At 38.1% G+C, this 22,234-nt stretch overlaps 3 protein-coding genes across 7 annotated transcripts in view; all 3 read right to left on the reverse strand.

Annotated features, from left to right (window-relative positions):
- NEK11 (NIMA related kinase 11) overlaps positions 1–22,234 on the reverse strand; it is a 272,469-nt gene that overhangs the window by 165,253 nt on the left and 84,982 nt on the right. For 4 of the 5 annotated variants that reach the window (XM_065942795.1, XM_065942796.1, XM_065942800.1 and 1 more), the window contains 5 exons: positions 19,780–19,844; positions 18,685–18,811; positions 948–1,097; positions 776–854; positions 315–350 (listed from right to left, as the gene is read on the reverse strand). In XM_065942795.1, coding sequence (XP_065798867.1) covers positions 315–350; positions 776–854; positions 948–1,097; positions 18,685–18,811; positions 19,780–19,844 — 457 coding nt within the window. The remainder of the gene's footprint in view (positions 1–314; positions 351–775; positions 855–947; positions 1,098–18,684; positions 18,812–19,779; positions 19,845–22,234) is intronic. The other variant, XM_065942797.1, reaches the window with a different exon arrangement.
- On the reverse strand, positions 12,425–12,982 carry LOC136173417 (hydroxyacyl-thioester dehydratase type 2, mitochondrial-like). Its single transcript, XM_065943037.1, has one exon. It carries the CDS (start codon positions 12,980–12,982, stop codon positions 12,476–12,478), a length of 507 nt encoding a protein of 168 aa, XP_065799109.1. The 3' UTR covers positions 12,425–12,475.
- On the reverse strand, positions 12,977–13,629 carry LOC136173418 (ribonuclease P protein subunit p14). The gene has a single exon (XM_065943038.1). It carries the CDS (start codon positions 13,474–13,476, stop codon positions 13,102–13,104), a length of 375 nt encoding a protein of 124 aa, XP_065799110.1. The 5' UTR covers positions 13,477–13,629; the 3' UTR covers positions 12,977–13,101.

Raw genomic sequence — 22,234 nt, forward strand, 5'->3', positions numbered from 1 at the left:
TTACTAGCAGTCAAGTTTCAAAGGACAGAAGCCATATCTGTGCCTGTCATTTAACCAACCTCCCCCCTAGGCCTGGAGTGTCAGCACAGTGCTGGGTGCTCAACTAACAACTGCACATCAAGTCAGCATCCCTGCTTCCTGTGAAAAGGTATGTCCATTTGTGAAGGTGAATCACTGCTTTGTGGGTCCACTTAAAATTATTCATAAAATTAAAGGAAATCTGCCTGAGGGATTTGGATTGCAAAAGCCTATAAAATCTAAAACAAACAAACAAAAACAAAACCTCCTGAGAGGATATCATTTTCTGTTCTTACCATTGAAGGCAGATTCTCTGCATCAGAATGTCTAATCTACAGGAAAACAAAATAAACTCAGCTAAGCAATAAAAAGTATTATTAGGATACAAAATAAAGGAGTAGAATAATAAAGGCCTAATGAAACCTCCAGATTTTGCATCATTAGTAGTACATTGTTATACTAGCAGGAATACACTTACGAAGTATCAAGGAAAGATTTGTGAGTCAAGAGTTCTAAGGAAGGATGTTGCTGTTAGGGAGAAAATTACAATTCTAACTTCTCATATCGGGGGCACCAGGGAACTGGAGTTCATACACCTTCTTTGGCAAAGAGACTGACTACTAACAATCTCCCCCAGCTTTTAAAAAACTTCTTGTTTCTCCTTTCTGACTGATTCTTTAATGCAGCACATCTTCAAGTCCTAGAAGATATATAAATGCTAATATGTACTTCCCAATATCCCTTTCATTTTAAATACCTGTAGTTGTTCATCAATGTAAGGAAGTTTTAGAATTTCTATTGCAGATGGTCTCAATGAAGGACTCTTGTTCAACATGCTGCAATGTTTAAAAAGAAGATTATTTTTCAAATGAACTAAAATGTAAGTACAATTTAAAATTGTTTATGCAGCAATACATGTCTTTCCGTACCTTTCCATAATAGCATTCAGCTGTCTTGGGTATCTCTCAGGGAGAGAAGGAGTGTCTCCTTCAACAATTTTTAAAACAATGGATAAGAAATTGGAGCCAGTGAATGCATGATTCATGCAGCACATCTCATACAAAATGCATGCCAGGGACCTGAAGACACAATCAAAGAATCTGAATGAGGAATAAATGGTCCTCTTTTAAATTTGATCATCATACAAAATACAAAACCTCAGATGTGCTAGGGCACTGGAGGTGAGGCACTAACATACACTTTGTTTTCTACTTAAATACATGTTTATTTTTTAAAAAATAAAGGAAAAAAATTAAAGAAGAAAGCACAAAATGTAAGTCTAAATGAACACCTTTTGTCAGAGGAGAGCAAACAATCCAACAAGAATATGCCTACACACAGCAGGGACTCAATAAATATTTGATAAAGGTAGTAAGGAATCTTTGAATTAACCTCTTCGAAGGAAAAATAAAATGCAGATAAATACTGTCTTCCTAAGGCAGTTCAGTTAGTGTTATATATGCAAAATGAAATTTAAATTTTTTAGCCTAGCCTTCCCTCTAATGTGTGCCCAAGAATTTTGAAAAGGAAGCCGGCATCTTTATTGGTTTTCTAAATAGAATCCATTTGCAAATAGGGTGGGAGAGTGGTTGCCTGCAGCTCATATTAATGTGCATAAATTCTCCCTTTAGGAGTATGAAACAGAATATTAAGGTTCTAGATCAGTCCAACACTAACTTGTAATAACTATGAAAATCACTCATCTCTAAACCAGTAGAAAAATATTTTAAATAATCACATCATTAAGAAAACTAAGGGGAAATTTCTGAACTTAGTGTTAAGAAAGAACTTTTCTCCTGAATAATGGGTTAATTTTACCTTCTGGGTATTTTGAATTATATAACTAGCCAGGTCTCGCTTTTTATTAGTTGTTTGAAAGATCAGAAATAAATTTGCCACTGACCTTGTGTAAGCTGTGTTTTATGTAACTTCAAACATAAAAGGCCAAGTATATATCAATACATACATACATGAATACTGTCTTTTTAACCATTTTGTGGGTGTTCAACAAAATGTGCATTTGTAAGAAAATCCTGGATGTATACATTAAAAATGTTTCTGTTCCCGTAAATAATAACACTAAATTTTTTTAAATGATTGGTACTTGACATATTACAAAGCACTTTCATACAGATCTCAACAGAGCCTCATAATTTCCCAGTGAAATAAAGCCAATAATATATTTCCCCCCTTTTAGACATGATGAAACTGGCTCAGAGAAGTTAAATGACTTGGTTTAAGTTAAACTGACTCTTAAGTATTTTTCTTTTAAAATCTGAGACTATTCCCATTATAGAACACTAGAAAGAAGGGGATGTTTGGAGAAATTACATGATATTGGCTAGAACAGCAAGATCAATGTCAACTTTATAAATTATGAAAATTATTTGAAGCTCAATAAATTTTCATCTATCTGTAAGTCTATTAAATGGTAGTTGGTATAGAAGTACATATTTAGATTTCTAGACCCAGAAAAACAATTTCTTTCAAATAAAGGTGAAATAAACACATTTTTTAGAAAAGAAAAACTGAGAATTCATGGCAACAGGAAAGCACTAAAACCCTAAAAGGGAGTTCTTTCAACAGATGGACAGTGATCCCAGACAGAAATAAGGAATGAAGAACACTGGAGAAAGTAATTTTTGAATATGTTTAATCAACACAAACTCAATAAAACAATATTAACTATCTTGTGGAATTTAAAATTACATAGAATAATGCTTTTGACAAAAATAATGCAAAATACAGAAGAGGGTAAAGAGAGTTAAAGTATCATAAGATCCTAACATTACTGGGAAAGTGGTAAAAGTAGTAATTTTTGTCGTCGTTTAGTCACTAAGTCATGATCGACTGACTCTTTGTGACCCTATGGATTGCAGCCCAACAGCCTCCTGCGTCCATGGGATTTTCCTGGCAAAAATACCGAAGTATGTCGCCATTTCCTTCTCCAGGGGATCTTCCCAACTCAGGGATCGAACCCACGTCTCCTACATTAGTAGGCAAATTCTTTACCACTGAACCATCAGGGAAGCCCTGGTAATTTTTGCTGCTGCTGCTGCTAAGTTGCTTCAGTCGTGTCCGACTGTGCGACCCCATAGACGGCAGCCCACCAGGCTCCCCCGTCCCTGGGATTCTCCAGGCAAGAACACTGGAGTGGGTTGTCATTTCCTTCTCCAATGTGTGAAAGTGAAAAGTGAAAGTGAAGTCACTCAGCCGTGTCCGACTCATAGCGACCCGATGGACTGCAGCCTACCAGGCTCCTCCGTCCATGGAATTTTCCAGGCAAGAGTTACTAGAGGGGGGTGCCATTGCCTTCTCCAGGTAATTTTTACCAAACTGTAGTAAATCAAGATTCTTCATCGTCTGAGCCACCAGGGAAGCCAAGTCAAGAATGCATATTGTAACTGCTAGAGTTACCACCAGAAGAAAGGTAAAACAATGCATAACTGACTTGTGTAAAACTAACCAGTTACTAGAGGGGAAAAAAATCAAACAATAAAAATTCAAATTAAAACCAAAAAAACAAGAAAGGATGAAAGAACATAAAACAAGTGAGATGTGAAGATTAAAAAGAAGACAAACTGTCATTAAGCATTTCAACATGATTATGTACATCCAAAAGGTCAAAAGACACTACAAACTACTAGAATTAACAATTGAATTTAGCAAGGTTGTTGGATACAAAGGTCATTTCTGTAAGTCTGCAACAAATTTTAAAAACAAAATTTAAAATGTCATTTACATTAACATCACAAAATGTCAAATATGTAGGAATAAATTAAACACAACATGTGCAAGACCCTTCACTATAGCCTTAGTAATCTGCTGAGATAAATTAAAGATCTTAAAAAAAAAAAATTAGGGAGGGATAGATTCACACTCTTAGATTAGGACATTCAATATTCTGAAGACATCAATTTTTCCCAGAATAATCTATAGATCTAATGCAATATAAATCCAAATCCTAGCACACTTTTTTGTAGCTGACTCTAAAGTTTACATGGAATTACAAAACTAAAAGGGTAGCCAAGGCAACTGAAGATGAACAAGCTGGAGGTCCTGTATTACCAAACAGCAAGATTATCATGAAGTTGCATTTCTTATGAAAGTATGATACTGGCGAGGAAGAAAAGAATATAGCAGTGGAACAAACTACAGATCAAAAACAGATCTGCACACAGTCAACTAGTTGACTAATGCAAAGATAAACTGCACTGTGGTAGAGGGAAAGATGACCTTTTTAATAAATTATGCTAGGACAACTGAACATCCATATGGAAAATATTACATACGAATGCCTCTCTCACATCATATCCAAGCACAAAAACCAATTAAAGGTGGGACTAAATGAAAATAGTTATAAAATTTTAAGAGAACACAGGTAAATATCTGCCTGATCTTGGTGTAAGCAAAGATTTTTTTAAGTAAAATGCAAAAAGCATGAACAATAAAGTTAGGGACTGATAAATGGACTTCATTAAAATTATAAACATATATTCACAAAGTCAAATCTGGGTTTCATGAAGGCATAATTCTACCTGAGTCATACTTGACAAATGTATTGGGGTTATAAGAAGATGTGGAACTATCTGGCTAGATAGACCATGGAGCAATTAGATTTAGAGGACAACTCAGTAATCAATTTTGATGCAAAACTACTCTCTTTTTTTGGCAATCCTCTCAGCTACACTGAATGCATGCTGCTTTCCATTTACCTATTTAATTTTGGTCTACTGATATTGGCTGTGCTGCAGCACATGGAGAAGACTTCATTTATCAGCCAGTAACTTGTGGAAAGGGACCTGCTATGGTCCCAGTGCACCTGTCTGGCATGGGAGCCGGTAAATGATATACGAGACAATATGACTGTAGAAACTTTGATGACATTTGGGGCAAAAGACTTTTTGATTATCCTGTACCAGCTTTATAATCTATGTACTATGTATACTTTTTATTCTAATAACTACACATATATGTAGCTATATGTCTATGTTTTAATTTTCTCCAGTTTCCAACCAGGCATATCTACATGAGAATAATTAAACTATCTCAAACTTATCACTTCTATCTTTTTTGAAGACTTTTTTCTTATTTGACTCCCAGGTCTTAAATATGGCAATGCAACAGCAGGGAAGGGTCAGGGGCCAGGAGATGAGTTGAAAAAAGCAAGAGGTATATTTACTTAGAAGTCTGCAACTTGCATTCCTTCCCCCACCCCCCACCCCTGCAAAATACAGCCAACTGTGAAGAAGTAAACAAATAAATCCCTGAGGGGGTGAATGTGGCAGTGAAAGGGAAGACTGGGATCAGGTGTATGAAGCAAATTATACCTGAATTCCATAAACTTGCCATCTGTTCAAATCAACCAGAACTGCCCGGAGGATTTCTGAAGCACAGATTGATAATGAATTGCAAATGTAACTCTGACTTTGTCTTGTCTTGAGATAACTAAATTTTACTCTTTGAAATTTGCCCTGATTCTGCAAAGAGGAGCTTACCCCACAGCGGTGCGTGACTTTAGTGATGGAAATTTTATTGATCTTCTAGATAATATGTTTAAGCAAGGTAAGCAAGGACTACCCTAACATATCCATCTGGAAAAAAGTATATATAATTTAAGCAGCTGAATAAGTAGAGTAACAGAAATTTAATACAAGTATAGCAGGTTTTGCTTTAAAATGTTACCCTAAATAAAAGTCTTTAGTGTAGTAATGTTGAAAATCAACATAAACTCAGTCAATATGATGAATGACTCTGGGGCTGCTTGAACAAATTTTAAGAAGTATATATTAATAACTACTATCCCTCAAGGGCCAGTCATATCCTAGAATCTGTAGCGGTTTTTCCCAAGCTTTAATATGCATACAAATCTCCCAAGGAATTTGTTAGAATGCTAGTTCTGAGTATTTGGGGAGAAATGGTGGTTACATTGGGAGCATAGATTCTGTATCTTCCTTGAATCCTCATGTAAAACAGAGGAGCTAGGTAGCAAAACTAAAAACCAGGGCCAACATTTTCAACAAAGTTAGGTGAAAAAGTGTCTCCTTGAGCCGCAAGGTGCAAGTATATGGAGACAAATCACAACTGCCACGTGACCTGCATAATGTCAGCATCTGTGTAAGAAGCCAAGTCAGCAGAGTAAGAGATTGAGAGGCAAAACAATAGAAGACCCTGAACACAATCAACAGGTACTCACTGGAAAGCACAGGGGGCCAATCTAAGAACAGCAGCTAAAACTCACAGGGGTTCTGCCCAATCCAAAATCACAGTGAATGCAAGAAAAGCCCACAGTAAGGCCTATAGGGACTGGAGCAGGAAGATCACAGGGACGGAGGGGAAATAAAAGGGAAAGACTTTCTGATCTTTATCTATTCTTGGGGTCATGGTCATAGACTCCACACAAACCATAAAGTCTGGGAAATAAACATGAATAGCGTTCAAAGCTGGGTCGAGAGGTGGGTTGGCAACAATGATGAAAGCGTCTTTCCAATGCCAACTGTTACTCAGCCCCTCACTGCACAGAGGCTGCTTGTGGCAGCAGCATGCATTGCTCATGTGACATAAGAGACTTCACATATTGGAATCTAAAGAAGGGTACAAATGGACTTACTTACAAGACAGAAGTAAAATTACAGATGTAGAAAACAAACACAGTTACCAGCGGGTAAGGGGAGGAGGGATAAATTGGGATTTGGGGATTGACATATACACGCTACTATATATGAAACAGATAATAATAAGAACCTCCTATATAACACAGGAAGCTCTGCCCAGTGCTCTGTAATGACCCATATGGGAAAAGAATCCAAAAAAAGAGTAGGTATATGTATATGTATAACCTAGACAGTGAATTAAAAAGCAGAAACATCACTTTGCTGACAAAAATCTATATAGTCAAAGCTATGGTTTTTCCAGTGGTCAAGGATGGATGTGAGAGTTGGACCATAAAGAAGGCTGAGTACCGAAGAATTGATGCTTTTGAATTGTGGTGCTGGAAAAGACTCTTGAGAGTCCCCTGGACTGCAAGAGATCAAACGCGTCAATACTAAAGGAAATCAACCCTGAATATTCATTGGAAGGACTGATGCTGACGCTTAAGTTCTAATACTTTGGTCACCTGATGCGAAGAGCTGACTCATTGGAAAAGACCCTGATGCTTGGAAAGATTGAAGGCAAAAGGAGAAGGGGGTGGCAGAGGATGATATGGTTAGATAGCATCACTGACTCAATGGACATGAATCTGAGCAAATTCCAGGAGATGGTGAAGGACAGGGGAGCCTGGCATGCTACAGTCCATGGGGTCACTAAGAATCAGACATGGCTTAGCAACTGAACAACAATGACAAAAATAACTGATTCACTTTGCTGTACACAAGAAACTAACATAACATTGTAAATTGACCACACACCAATGAAATCCTTTTTTAAAAAAGATACTTTACACTTTGAGTGAATAGTTGTGTCCTAACGGCTTTCATCATCTTTGATAGTCTCCGGAGGCTCTTTTAAGATGGCCTTAGCCTTAGGACTTCCTGGTGGTTCAGTGGTTAGGAATCTGCCTTGCAATGCAGGGGGGATGCAGGTTCCATCCTTGGTCAGGGAACTCAAATCCCACACATCACACAGCAACTAAGTCCTCATGCCACAACTACTGAGCCCTCCTGCCACAACTAGAGAATAGTCCATGCGCAGAAATGAAAGGTCTTGCATGCCCCTGCACTTTCTCTAAGCACTAGACAGGCTCATTTCAGAGCAGGACGCAGCCTGGGTCCTGGACCTGGGACACTGGCGCAGGAGCAGAGCAGGCTTGCAACCTGGAGCAGAGGCTCAGGTCACCTGCGGTTCTCATGTAACGTGAAGAAGAGATACATTTCATAAGTACCTCCGAGATTTTTGGAGCTCTTTGTTATTTCAGCAAAACCAACCTGTACACCATCCCCTCATGTAACAGTCTTCAGCAGCTTCTCATCCCACAGACGCTAAAGACCAAGGTCCTCCCTATGGTCATTCACCACATGAACCCTGACTGGCTCCTCAGCCATGTGAATTTATTGCACATCCCCTCACACACACACACACACACACACTTTGTCCTCAGCTAGTCAGAGGACACTGAGCAAAGCTTTGGAAGGACTACACGTCCATGCCCTTATAGTGCTCCCAGGGGCTTTCAGGAGTCAGAGAAGGCCCAGGTCACTTGCAACTACTTTCAAGAGATGTGGATAGTGGAGTCTTGTGAGCTGGTCTGAGCTGGCTCCTGCACACCACTGAATTGTGCGAGGGATGGCCAGATGGTGCTGGAGTGAGAAGGTGGTCCAAGGCTGGGACGAGCAGGAGAAGAGAGGTCAGGAAGAATGGAGGGCAGGTCTGAGGCACAAAAAGTAGCTGCTGATGAAGTTTCTCAGCTGAGGCCCAGGTTCTTGGGCTCCATCCATCAAATGCACCTGCAAGCAGAGTACCAGACAGCCATGCTGGCACAAGCCACTTCTCTTAGGTCATTTCTTAAACTTCTTAAATAAAGAAAATGAATATTGTCAGCTTGTTATAATGGAGATCCTGACCAGGAGTTGAGTCTTAACTCTGCTTTACTGTCCTCCTGACAAAGCCTATTCTAGTCACCACTAAAAATTATAAATAATAAAGCACCTCATAACCTAGTGCCTTCAAACAATAATAGTAATTCTGCTCATGAATCTATTCTCTCAGAAATTGGCAAAGACAGTTTGAATCTTCTTTCCACGGCATTTTCTGGGCAAGCTGAGTTGAGGTTGGAAGATCCATTTCCAAGTCACTCACATGACTGGCTGATAGGTGTTGGCCATCATTTAGAAGCTCGGCCAGGGCTAAAGGCCAGAGGTTTTGATTCCTTACATTAGACTCCCAATGTGCTATACACAGGCTTTCTCACAGCACAGCAGCTGAATTCCAAGAGCAAGGATGTCAAGAGAATCAGACAGAAGCAGTGTCATCTTCTGTGACTTAGACTCAGAAGTCACATAATATCAGTTCTTCCATAATCACAGTCAACAAATCCCTTTATTCACTTAGCAAATAAACAAGCAAATAACAAGCCCCAGAGAAGGGGGAGTGAGAAGACTTACTACAACATATTATCTAAAACATCCAGTTTTCCTGAAGAATTTCCTATGTATCCACTTCCATCCCCTTTAAACTCTTGGTGGCAAGATCCGCCATAACACAGCAATGGGCAGAGATATGTTCGGTGATCCGTATATGCCTGGCTGACAGGAGAAATTGTGCCTTAGATAACTACATTTTCCTGTAGCTTCCACTCATGTACTCCTTGGCCAGCTCAAACAAGCTAAGGTGCATGTTGCTGAGTGGATTAAGAAACCACAAGCAAGGGGAACCACTGATGTCTCTGAATTTTTAAGGCTAAGAATTTAAAGTTGTTGATCTAAATGGAAAACTCTGATACTTCCCTTGTTGTTTTTACAAATGAATTCCAGTCATTCTGAAGCATTTTTCAGGGTAGGCTATTGGAACCATTCCAACTTGTGTGTCAACAATCTTCTTGAAGTTGAGCTAGAACAGAAGTTTCATATCCACATTGTAACTCATGTCCTTAAGAGTGACTGGCGTGAATCCTTGTATTTCATTGCTTTAATTCACACTTTTTTGGTTTACTAGTAAATTGAACTTCTCTTCACCAAGTGGAGTTTTAAAGTCCTTTTCTGGCAACTTCCTATCCATATCCTTTGTTGATTTTAAAAGCAGAAACTCCTTAGCTCTGCCATTATGCTGTTGCTGTTGAGTAGTTCATTTGTAAGAATTTTTGGATATGCTAGACTTTGACATTGCCTTATAGATATGTCTCAAAAACTTACTGTATGCATCATACATATTCTAATGTATGTCTGAAAGTTCTTTATTTCTGTCACTAGGAGGTGAAGTTTAACTCCCCTCCTGTTATGTGTGGGCTGGACTTAGTGACTCTCTTCTAATAAACAGAGTATAGAAAGTAGAATAGAAATGGAAAAGCAATAACTTTATGGTAGAGAAAACTGGCAGACATCAATTAACCTAGTAACCAAAGCTGATGTCATCAGTATTAAGTCATGCTGACATCATACATCTCCTGATAAATTGTGATGAGACAGACACATCACTTTTATGGTATTCTTACAAAAACTGGTTTGTCCCCCAATTTTCCCCCAAACCCCATTGAATCAGGAGAAAACACTGGCCAAATCCAAACTGAATAACTTTTTACAAAATACCTGACCAATATTCTTCAAAACCACCAGGAGCAATAAGGACATGTCTGATAAACTTAAAAGTTTGATAAACAGGAAATGACTGAGTGCAATGTGGAATCTTGGGACATCAGTGAAAAAAATGACTTACATTCAAATGAAGTTTAGTTGATAGTAATGTATCAATGTTAATTTCTTAGTATTGATAAATGCATAATGATTACATAAGATAACACTGTGTGTATGTGTGCGATCAGTCATGTCTGACTCTTTGCAACCCCATGGACAGTATCCCACCAGGCTCCTCTGTCCATGGAATGTTCCAGGCAAGAACACTAGAGTGGGTTGCCATTTCCTTCTGCAGGGGATCTTTTGCATCTTTTGCATCTCCTGTGTCCGCAGCTGGATTCTTTACCACTGTACTACCTGGAAAACCCCAAGATAACACTAGGAAATACAAATTTTAGAATTTTTGCTCTATTACGTGAAAAATACCATCAAAATTTTGATAGCGATTGCACTGAATCTGTAGACTGCTTTGAGTAGGATGGGCATTTTAAGAATATTATTTTTTTCCAATCCATGAGCACAATACATCTTTCTATTTCTCTTCAACTTCTTTCATTAACATCATAGTTCTCAGTGTATACATCTTTCACTCCTTGGTTAATAAAAATGTGGGCATCATTGTCTTGTTCCTGATCATAAAGGAAAATCTTTCAGCTTTCCATGATTGTGTATGAACATGATGTTAGCTGTGGACCTGTCATATAGCCCTTTATTATGTTGAAGTATGGTCCCGCTATACTCATTGTGTTGAGTGATTTTATCAGAAATCAATGTTGAATTTTGTCAAGTGTATTTTTCTGCATCTATTGAGATGATCATATGATTTTTATCCTTAGTTTGGAAATACAGTGTTCACATTGACTGATATGTGGTTATTGAACTATTCTTGCAAACCTAGAATAAGTTCCAGTTGATCATGAATAAAAATAAATTTAAAAAATGAAAATGCCCAGTCTTCACCAGTTATGAAACATGCAAAGAAATAGAAAAGAATGATCCATACAGGAGGAAAACAGCAGGCAAGATGAACTACCCAACAGAGCCCAGATGTCAGACTTAACACACAAGGATTTCCAAGTATCCATTTCAAATATGTTCAGTGAACTAAAGGAAACAGTATTTAAAGGAATAAAGTATGATAAAATGTCATATTAAATGGAGATTATCAGTTCAGTTAGTTCACTCGCTCAGTCACGTCCGACTCTTGCCAACTCCACGCACCACAGCACGCCAGGCTTCCTTGTCCATCACCAACTCCCAAAGCTTGCTCAAACTCAGGTCCATCAAGTCAGTGATGCCATCCAACCATCTCGCCCTCTGTTGTCCCCTTCCCCTCCCGCCTTCAATTTTTCCTAGCATCAGCGACTTTTCTAATAAGTCGGCTCCTTGCATCAGGTGGCCAAAGTATTGGAGCTTCAGCTTCAGTATCAGTCCTTCCAATGAATATTCAGGACTGATTTCCTTTAGGATTGACTGGTTGGGCCTCCTTGCAGTCCAAGGGACTCTCAAGAGTCTTATCCAACACCACAGTTCAAAAGTATCGGTTCATCGGCACTCAGCTTTCTTTATGGTCCAACTATCACATGCATATAAGACTACTGGAAAAACCTTAGCTTTGACTAGATGGACCTTTGTTGGCAAAGTAATGTCTCTGCTTTTTAATATGCTGTCCAGGTTAGTCACAGGTCTTCTTCCAAGGAGCAAGTGTCTTTTAATTTCATGGCTACAATCACCATCTGCAGTGATTTTGGAGCCCAGAAAAATAAAGTCTGACACTGTTTCCACTGTTTCCCCATCTATTTGCCATGAAGTGATGGGACCAAATGCCATGATCTGAGTTTTCTGAATGTTGAGCTTTAAGCCAACTTTTTCACTCTCCTCTTTCACTTTCATCAAGAGGCTCTTTAGTTCTTCTTCACCTTCTGCCATAAGGGTGGTGTCATCTGCATATCTGAGGTTATTGATATTTCTCCCAGCAATCTTGACTCCAGCTTGTGCTTCCTCCAGCCCAGCGTTTCTCATGATGTACTCTGCATATAAGTTAAATAAGCAAGGTGACAATATACAGCCTTGACATATTCCTTTTCCTATTTGGAACCAGTCTGTTATTCCATGTCCAGTTCTTTTTTTTTTTTTTTTTTGGTCTGAATTTGTATCTTTAAAGACGTATTTCAGGATTTCGGAGCTTCTGGGACCATAACTTTAACCCAGCCTTCCATAACAGTCTTTTTACTTTCTAGTATGGAACATGATACTGCAATAATGGCAATGAACTGCTTCAGCTTTTTCACTTCTGCAGAAGCTAAAACAACTTCCCCAACATATAAAGGGGCTGGAAAGTTAATTTCCTGGGAAAGAAACACATAGCCTGGCCCTGGCATTTTAGTACCGAGGAGAGCTGAAATAAGTCCATTGATCAAAACTCCATGGACAATTGTCTTTCCAAATCTGGTGTGTTTTGCAAAATCTTCGTCTAAGTGCAAAGGATTGACATCCCCTGTTAATTCTGAGAAGGTGGCCACATCCCTCTGAGTGAAGGCCCTCCTGAGTTCAGCCCGGTCTCCAACTCTGAGGTGCATGTGCTCTAAGGGCTGCCTCTTCAGCACTGCTTGGCTCAGGCAGATTCTCCTGTGAAGCCTACCCCACCAAAGGCGATGGTTGGACATTACTGGGAACATCTTCAGCACTCTCAAATTCCATCGACAGGAGTTTTTGGGCTGCTTCAGTCTCCAAGCATTATGCTGGCAAAAAAAAGTATTTTTGAGAGTGAAGAATATTTTCTCAAATTGAAGATTACTCAATTCAATACTAGTTCCCTACTATTGCCAGATAATGCAAGGAGAAATGGAGAAACCTGAATCACTCTGAAAGCACAGTTCTTGCCTTTATAGGATCCTAACAGGGTCAGAGAGCTCCACAATTTGACAAGACCACTGCTGCATATCCTCAGGATGGCTGACAGGGTCTTCTCTTCATAGGTTAGAACGTCCAAAGGTAAGGCAGCATCAACCTCACCAAACAGGTCCTTCAGGGCTGAAATAAGCAGCTGTTTGAATTGTGCAGCATTCAGGCCAACCCCACAATCTTGAAATTCGAGGCAGACTTTCATGTAGTGGTATTCAGAGGGATTTTTGTAAACAATTCTTTCATATGTGGTGGCTGGGGCTGGCATCTTTTTCCAGTGCTGATCACATCTACCTTGAGTCAAGACAGCCGCTCTCCATCGGACTAGTCTGACGCCTCCCGGACTCTTTATTCACTGCAAGAATCCACCGAGACGTGGAGCTACCGCACAGCCTGCGGCCTGGGGAAACTCCGGGGTGTTTACGTTTGGCTCCTCCCTATGTCCAGTTCTAACTGTTGCTTCCTGACCTGCATACAGATGTCTCAGAAGGCAGGTCAGGTGGTCTGGTATTCACATCTCTTTCAGAATTCTCCACAGTTTATTGTGATCCACACAGTCAAAGGCTTTGGCATAGTCAATAAAGCAGAAATAGATGTTTTTCTGGAACTCTCTTGCTTTTTTGATGATACAGCAGATGTTGGCAATTTGATCTCTGGTTCCTCTGCCTTTTCTAAAACCAGCTTGAACATCTGGAAGTTCACGATTCACATATTGCTGAAGCCTGGCTTGGAGAATTTTAAGCACTAGTTTACTAGCGTGTGAGATGAGTGCAGTTGTGTGGTAGTTTAAGCATTCTCTGGCATTGCCTTTCTTTAGGATTGAATGAAAACTGACCTTTTCCAGCCATATGGCCACTGCTGAGTTTTCCAAATTTGTTGGCATATTGAGTGCAGCACTTTCACAGCATCATCTTTCAGGATTCAAAATAGCTCAACTGGAATTCCATCACCTCCACCAGCTTTGTTGTAGTGATGCTTCCTAAGGCCCATTTGACTTCATATTCCAGGATGTCTGACTCTAGGTGAGTGATCACACCATTGCGATTATCTGGGGCATGAAGATCTTTTTTGTACAGTTCTTCTGTGTATTCTTGCCACCTCTTCTTAATATCTTCTGCTTCTGTTAGGTCCCTACCATTTCTGTGTTTTATTGAGCCCATCTTTGCATGAAATATTCCCTTGGTATCTCTAATTTTCTTGAAGAGATCTCTAGTCTTTCCCATTCTATTGTTTTCCTCTATTTCTTTGCATTGATCACTGACAATTTCAGGTGAACAGCAAAGGGACTCAGCCATACATATGCATGAATCCAATCTGAAATAAGTTCATTTACATGTCCAAGAATCCTAACTAACCCCAGGTAGGATAAATGCAAAGCCACATTGAGATTCATCAGGGTAAAAATGCAGAAAAGAAAAAGAAAACATCTTCAGAGAAATCATTAAGGCCTTGATTGAAAAAACTATTATATTCAGGGATAGACTAATATGCAAACATCTAGATGATACATAGATATATTTTGTTGATACAGAGCAACAATATGCTGAGTGAGAAAAAGCAGGTTATAAAATTATACAGTGTGATTTTTTTTTTTGTAGGAACAAATACACTTAGATAGATACTACATGAAGCACTTAGCACATTAAATGTCAATCACAGAAAAAGCCCTCTGCAGAGGGTAGCTATTCCTAGTTCTTTTGTTGCTGTTGTATTAAGCTCTTTAAAAAATCCACCAGGCTAGACTGACATTATCTGCACAATTTGTATCAGTCATTGCATGCTCATCATTGAAAAAACATATTAATACTCAAATTTACTGCCTCTAACTGAAGTGTTTCCCTACTCAGCTTCTGCTGAGTAAACCATATGGTGTGCTCACTCCCCAAGAAGGAACATTCCCCAAGAAGGTGAAGCTGCCCAACAACCTGCTCTGAACCCAAACAAGAAGTGACCAGACGACAACAGTTAAGCAAAATGGGCTCTCTGCCCCAGAGCTTCCTCCCGGAGAGGCAGTTGATGGTGCTACTGGCTGCCAGCCACTTGGAGGCCCACACCAGCTACAGAATGTGCTATCAGGTTTGCCTATTGCTCCCTTTCCTAAATCCTCCCTCCCCACTTCCCCTGGCCACTATAGGAATGCTCTTCTGGGAAGCTACTTAGTCTTGACTGGGCAGACAGGTGTTGGTTCCTCTCTATCGTCTTCCATCTGAAGCTAAGCTAAGCCTTGCCTATTTCTGTCCAAGATCACTACAGCCTGACTCTAATGTTGAGTGTAAACTAGACTCCTCCAGTGTCCTCCACCCAGCCAACTATCAGATCAGACCCCTGAACAAAACTTTGAAAGTACCCCATTATGCTCTGACACACCTACATCCCTACAATCATAACCTCCATTTAAATTACCCAAAGAATGTATGGCTATCTGGTTGACCACTCACAACAAGACAAATAAGGCCAACAATGGATAGTTTGTTTCCTTTCTGCTTAATTATAGTACCCTTATTCCAATAGTATGATCATTGTCCTTCAATTGTTTCTCCTACAAAAACAACACATTCTAATGACTCAGCAGTAACTCAGGTGACTCAGCAGTAAACAATCTGCCTGCAGTGTAGGAGATGTGGGTTCAATCCTGGGTCAGGAAGATCCCCTGGAAAAGGAAATGTCAGCCCATTCCAGTATTCTTGCCTGGAAAATCCCAAGGAGAGAGGAGCCTAATGGGCTATAGTCCATGGGGGTCGCAAGAGTTGGACACAATTTAGCAACTAAACTGCTACCACTATCCATGAAGTGAAGTGAAGTGAAGTGAAGTGAAGTCGCTCAGTCTTGTCTGACTCTTTGCGACCCCATGGACTGTAGCTTACAAGGATCCTCTGTCCATGGAATTTTCCAGGCAAGAGCACTGGAATGGGTTGCCATTTCCTTCTCCAACCACTATCCATAGTTTAAACCAATTTAAAGAGCTAGTCTAGGAACCCAACTCATATATATTTTTCCTGTGGGGGAAAAATGTTCAGCAATAGCTTATACAAACCAGTCATGTTCAAAGTATTGCCCTCAGTGAACCTAACTATCCTAACTTTCTAAATAACTGTTCATAAACTTTTATAACCTGACTCATTTTTAAGAAAGAGACTTCCTGTACTTGATGGCTGTAAATAAATGAATCCCAAAAGGTTTAGGCAGATTGCAGAAGAAAGATAATGTTACATATGGGCAAACATTAACAAATGAAAATAATAGCATTATATTAATAACAATTCTTTAAGCATTATAAATAAATATGTACAGTCATTAGCATTGACTCTAAACACCTGTCAATTATTCATAAGTGTTTCCAATCCTAAGAAAATATCCCACAGTAAACAGATGCTACAAACTGAGATTCAGTGGAAAAATTCTCAACCTTATTCAATCTAAATTTTCTAGGAGTGTCTCCCAAAGATTACTCATCACACTTTATATCCTTCACTATAATTTATAATTCTGTTATTCTTTACACTTTAGGTTTAGCAATAGACATTTCATTACTAGATAAGCCCATTTGATTCAGATACAACCAAGGTAATTAATAATTCATAATATGGTGGTTATTTGAGGTCAGAATGATGATGAATCCTTAGCTAGAATTTGCTGAGTAGTTAGTAATCTTTGCAAGGAGAGTTGACCTTCTCCTACATTTCTATATTTGGGAGCTGTTGGCTTTTTAAAGTTTTGCCTGAGTCAGATATCATTTTTTAAGATATTATAGCAATACTGTCTGTTATTCCTATGGTTCTTTATACAACATGAGGAACAGTTGTTGTTTTTTTTTTTTTAAGTTGAATGCAGACACAACTGAAACAAAAGTGGGTTCCATAGACTCGGTTTTCTAGGTGACATCCATCTGATTTGGCAAGCAAATATAGATTCTTGTCAAAAGGAGTCAAAAATTACATACAGTTTTCCTGCTATATGTAATTATAAAGACTTAAATAATGAGCTTCATAAAACCAATCTATTCTTCATTCAAATGACATGATGTAATATCTTCCTGAGATACCATGTAACTATAATCATGAAGAAATTTTATATTTGTCTATTTTTAACTGACCATAATAATAAATATGAAGAGAGATTTAGATGTGTATCTTGAATTCATTCCAAAGCTCAAGATTGATTTTTCTCTAACTGGAGAAAAGTACACCAAAAAGAGCAAGAAAATTTCTCCTGAGGAGCAGGAATCCTATCAACCTTTGATTTTACACCCTAAGGGCTATTAAACAGTCATGGGCAAAGAGATGTTCAATAAAGCAAAATGTTTAAAAATTCATTCATAACATATCTTTGTGGGTTTTGTCTGGTTTTGGTTTTTGGAGGGAATCAGGGAAGGCGGTGATTGAGGAAAGATAATAGGTGAATTGGGAAAGACTACCAGGGCAGAAAACAGTTAACGATGAAAAAAAAACTAACTCTGAAGAATCTAGAAATGTATAATCTCAAAAGTGACTAAAAGGGCAGGATGGATGGGGATCTGCCCTAGGTGGATCTAACTGTAACAATGTTCTCTCCCATTTGGGAGAGATAAGAACAAAAGAGGAGTAATAACCCTGATGAAAATCCCAACACATAATCCCTATTGTGCTTACTTTTCCCTACCAGAAAAAAGGTAACTTTCTACTTTATCTTCTTTAGAAGAATGAAGCAGGCACAATCTTTAACACTGCTGATAGCTCTGAACTACTTTAGTTGATTTGCATACAATAATTATTTACTTGATTAACAAGCTCTCAGCTAAATTGTCCTTTCAACCCTTAACAAGTTGAAAATTATGTAAGATTCCTCTTCAAAGGAAAGGAAATTTTCCCAAATAGGATCTACTGCTAACAACAGAATACAATTTTCCATTTGGTTTCTTGTACTGAGATTTAAACTGGTTCAATGATGAAGAAGAAGAAATTCTTTTGGAACAGAGCTCAAAGAAGCTGAGAAATCTCAGATGTAGCTATCACTGAAAACCCAGAATTTTTAAAATTTAAGTATCCTTAAAGCTAATACCTTTAGTAAAAATTCTTAAAAGCAGCAAGAAGACAAAAAATAAAAGAAAGCTATATATTCCCCACAGAGGTGGAAGTTAACCTTAAAAAAAAATAAATAAAGCAGAGTGATTAGAATTACAAATGCTTTATGTAATAGGCTAGCAGAAATGTATCAAAATTTAATGTTTATGATACATTAGGAATGTTCCCTTGTGGCTCAACAAAAAAAAACCTAAATCAACCAGTTAATCTATGAATAAAGGGAATTTTTGAAATCAATTTAATGAATGTATCACATTTCCAACCTAAAAGATCTTCTCTACACTACTGACAGAATAGCTAACATTAAAAAGGATAAATGAGTGGATGCAGTAAGTAAATGAGCCTAAAAATAAAATGCACTGTATCTCAAGGTAGCAAAATGAATAAGGTGCCTGAACTGGCCCATGCCCACTCACCAGATATCCGACTTTGTGTCGTAGCCTTGGTGTTTCAGAGCCTCCGGACTCATATAATGGGGAGTTCCAGTTAAAGTGGTGGCTAGATCACAGGATCCCATTAGGAGTCGAGAAACTCCAAAATCCCCTTGAAATAATAATTAACTTCTATGAATACTTAAAACATGAAAACCAGTACTATACTGGAAATTAACAACAGAGTGCCTAATTTGACAATTTTAATACACAATCATTCATACCATGTTGAAGAAAAAGTTATACATTTTAAATTATGTAATATTGGTGAAAAGCTTTAAAAATAAAAGCCTTATAAAAAGAAGAGTTTGATGATAGGAAAGTGAATTATGTAAGCTAAAACTGCTTTTTTTCCTGGTATTAGGGAAAACCAACAACTTGAAACAAAAAGATATTTCAAGCCTGATTAACAACAAACAGAATGATTCTGGAAGCACTGAATATATGATTTGCAATTTTATCTGAGTGAGGGGGGAATCTGTTCTTAATTTACAATAAAGAAAAAATTTTAAATAAAAAACCTGAGACTTTTCAATAACATGACTATAAAAACTTGAATCCCCCAGTTTCAGTATAATTGCCTAATTTGTTGATGGTTTTATGTCTTCCCCTCTAAGAACATCTTACATGAAGATCAAACAGTTCTGTAACTGTTAGGAGTAGAGATACAGTTCTAAAGAACTCGCTATATCAACATTTTAATAATCTGTGATAACTCCTAATTGCTTATGATAAAATAAACACGGTTGTAGGAAACCTATAGTAATCAAACTAGTAAAACAAGTCTAATCATTTGTTAATGGTTAGTGCTTGGCATGGATTAGGAACTCAAAAGACATTTGTTGGATCTACTAATAAATAGCAAATGTTTTATACCTCAGTTTCTATCAGATAATCAGAAATAATTGGTCTTTTTGCTGTTGTTGTTGTTGGGTACAACCAATCAAGCACAAAAATTTAAGAAGTTTGAATAAACCAATGATTATTCTACCACTTTTAGTTACTTTATATTGCAATTTGATATATAATAATAAAATCTAGAATATACTCTTTCATGGAATACATATTTTAAAATCTTACCAATTTTAAGCTTGTTATTTTTCAGAAATATATTCTTTGATTTCAAATCTCGATGAAGTATCTTCCTACAAAAGGAATAAAAGGATATTCAAATTAATGCAAATATAAAATTTTAAAATCCAAATATAAGTAACATATATGAATGAATGTGAAGTGATTCACACATAAATATACATTCCCGGAAATATATCTTTCAATGTTTGAAAGCTTCAAAGCCACAACATTGTTTAATCTCACTGAGAAAATCAAAGTTTCAAAACAGATACAGGGAAACACGTAGTTGAGAGAAGTGTGATGTACTTCCAACTATTTCAATAGGCCAGATTTTATCATGCTTTTACACCCAGTTCCCAGAGCAGTTATCATAAAGCTTTATAATCTATTATATACTATATAAAATGTATTACATGGTGTATATATATCTTATATATTCATAATATACTATATATGTTAAATATTATAATCCAATTGTTCACATTTTACATACATGCAGAAAAAATGTTGATGATGGTATTTAACAATAGCTAACATTTAAGCAAACAAGCAATGTAAATTATGTCAGTGAAAATTTCATTTCTGAAATTATGAAAACTAGACAACTAGAAAACCTTTGTCTAAAAAAAACACCTAACAATGCTGAGTAAAGTATATGAGTGTCTTCATATATAAACAGCTGAGTCCACAAGGAAATGAGGCAAATCCTTGAGGATCAGGCACAAAGAAAACCGAAAAGCAGAGGCAGCAATAGGTGCTGATTTCTCAGCAGCCCAAGGGACTCAGGACCCACAGGAGCCAAGACCTGGAGCCCACGTAACGTGGAGAGTCGGAACTAACAGAAATGTATAGAGTCTGAATCCCATATGTGGTCCATATCTTAAGAGAAAATATAACCCAAGAAACAGTCATTCACAAGTAAACAAAATCATAAGCTTATTTGTACAGATCTGAACTTTGAGTGGAGGAAAAAAATATCTCCCTTTGTATTTTTTAACCATGTGTCTGCTCACTTACATTTGGAATTCAAATATGCTCTATGGCTTTAAGCCATCCCAACCCAAGAAATTAACATAAAAGTTGGTTCTCTGCTGTTCATAATCTCTTGGGGCATCTGGCAGAAGTAAATGCAAACTGAGTCAGCAGATAATACATAATAAACTTAAACCCCCGAGAATTTCAGATAACTTAATAGGATACAAACTATAAAATGAATGTATTTCAAATGATTAAAACAATAAAGAATAGAAAACATGAAACAGAAACAGAATACTATCCAAAAAAAAAGATGATGCTGATTTGAAAAACAACCAAATAGAATATCGAGGGGGAAAATGTGATCATGACAAAAAAAAAACTCAAGACTTCGAGAGACCTCAGCTTTCACTGTGATGGGATTACCTGGTGGCTTAGACGGTAAAGCGTCTGCCTGCAGTGTGGGAGGCTGGGGTTCGATCTCTGAGTCAGGAAGATCCCCTGGAGAAGGAAATGGCAACCCACTCCAGTATTCTTGCCTGGAAAATCCCATGGATGGAGGAGTCCGGCGCGCTACAGTTCATGAGGTCGCAAAGAGTCGGACACGACTGAGCAAGTAACACACACTTTCAACTGTGATGAAGTAAGTTTCTACCACACTAAATCACCTACCTTCAACAGTTGTGCAGAGAACACTGCAAAATTTAAACAATGTAAAGTCTGAGTAAGTTTTTAAAACAACTCTCTGAAGATATCAGAGATCAGTCAAGGTGAACAAAGGTAGGCAGCACTTGAGGGGCCAGAACCTAAAGGAAGGGAAATACATGGAGATGAGCAAGCACGTCCCACTGCATTTTCCTCTGGGCATTGGCAGAAGCAGAGTGTTGTGGCCAGAGTTTGCAACAGTGTCACTGGGTTTGGAAAGCAAAAACCTAGAGCTACAAAGGCAGCCAGGACTCAAGGGGCGAATTCTCCAGAGAAAAGGGAACAAAAGAAAAGTAAGTCTGACATTCTGAATGGGTTTTAACCTGAGGCACTTGCTGAATCCTAAGAAGCTCAGGGGCAAGACATGCAGGAGAAAGTAGCTGCTAAGAGGCAGAGCTTATAGCAGATTCACAAAGCTGAGTAGGGGTCTAGGTAAATAACTAAAGTCTTCAGCTGAATACTCTGAACACTGGAAATAAAAGCAAACGAAACAGACCAGTCCTCAGAAACCTAGCCTTAACTATCTCAGTCCTAACTGTATTAAGGTGATCTGCAACTACTACCAGCCAGAAAAAAAATCATATCCTCTCGAGAGGAACATAATATCATCCAACATGTCTGCACTATTCTACATGTATCAATTGTCCAGCATTCCCTCAAAAATGACCAGGTATGCCAAGAGACAAGACCAAATGACCAAAGACAAACAACAACAAAAAGAAACAAATCCATATGTGATGACCCACCTATTGGAATTGTTGGACATGGATTTTAAAGTAAC

The sequence above is a fragment of the Muntiacus reevesi genome, chromosome 8 (genome assembly GCF_963930625.1).
Source record: "Muntiacus reevesi chromosome 8, mMunRee1.1, whole genome shotgun sequence".
Taxonomy (NCBI): domain Eukaryota; kingdom Metazoa; phylum Chordata; class Mammalia; order Artiodactyla; family Cervidae; genus Muntiacus; species Muntiacus reevesi.

What these genes read in the sequence shown, in the direction of transcription:
- LOC136173418 (XM_065943038.1), bottom strand. Translation starts at nt 13,476, where the DNA reads ATGCCAGCCCCAGCCACCACATATGAAAGAATTGTTTACAAAAATCCC.
- LOC136173417 (XM_065943037.1), bottom strand. Translation starts at nt 12,982, where the DNA reads ATGTTCCCAGTAATGTCCAACCATCGCCTTTGGTGGGGTAGGCTTCAC.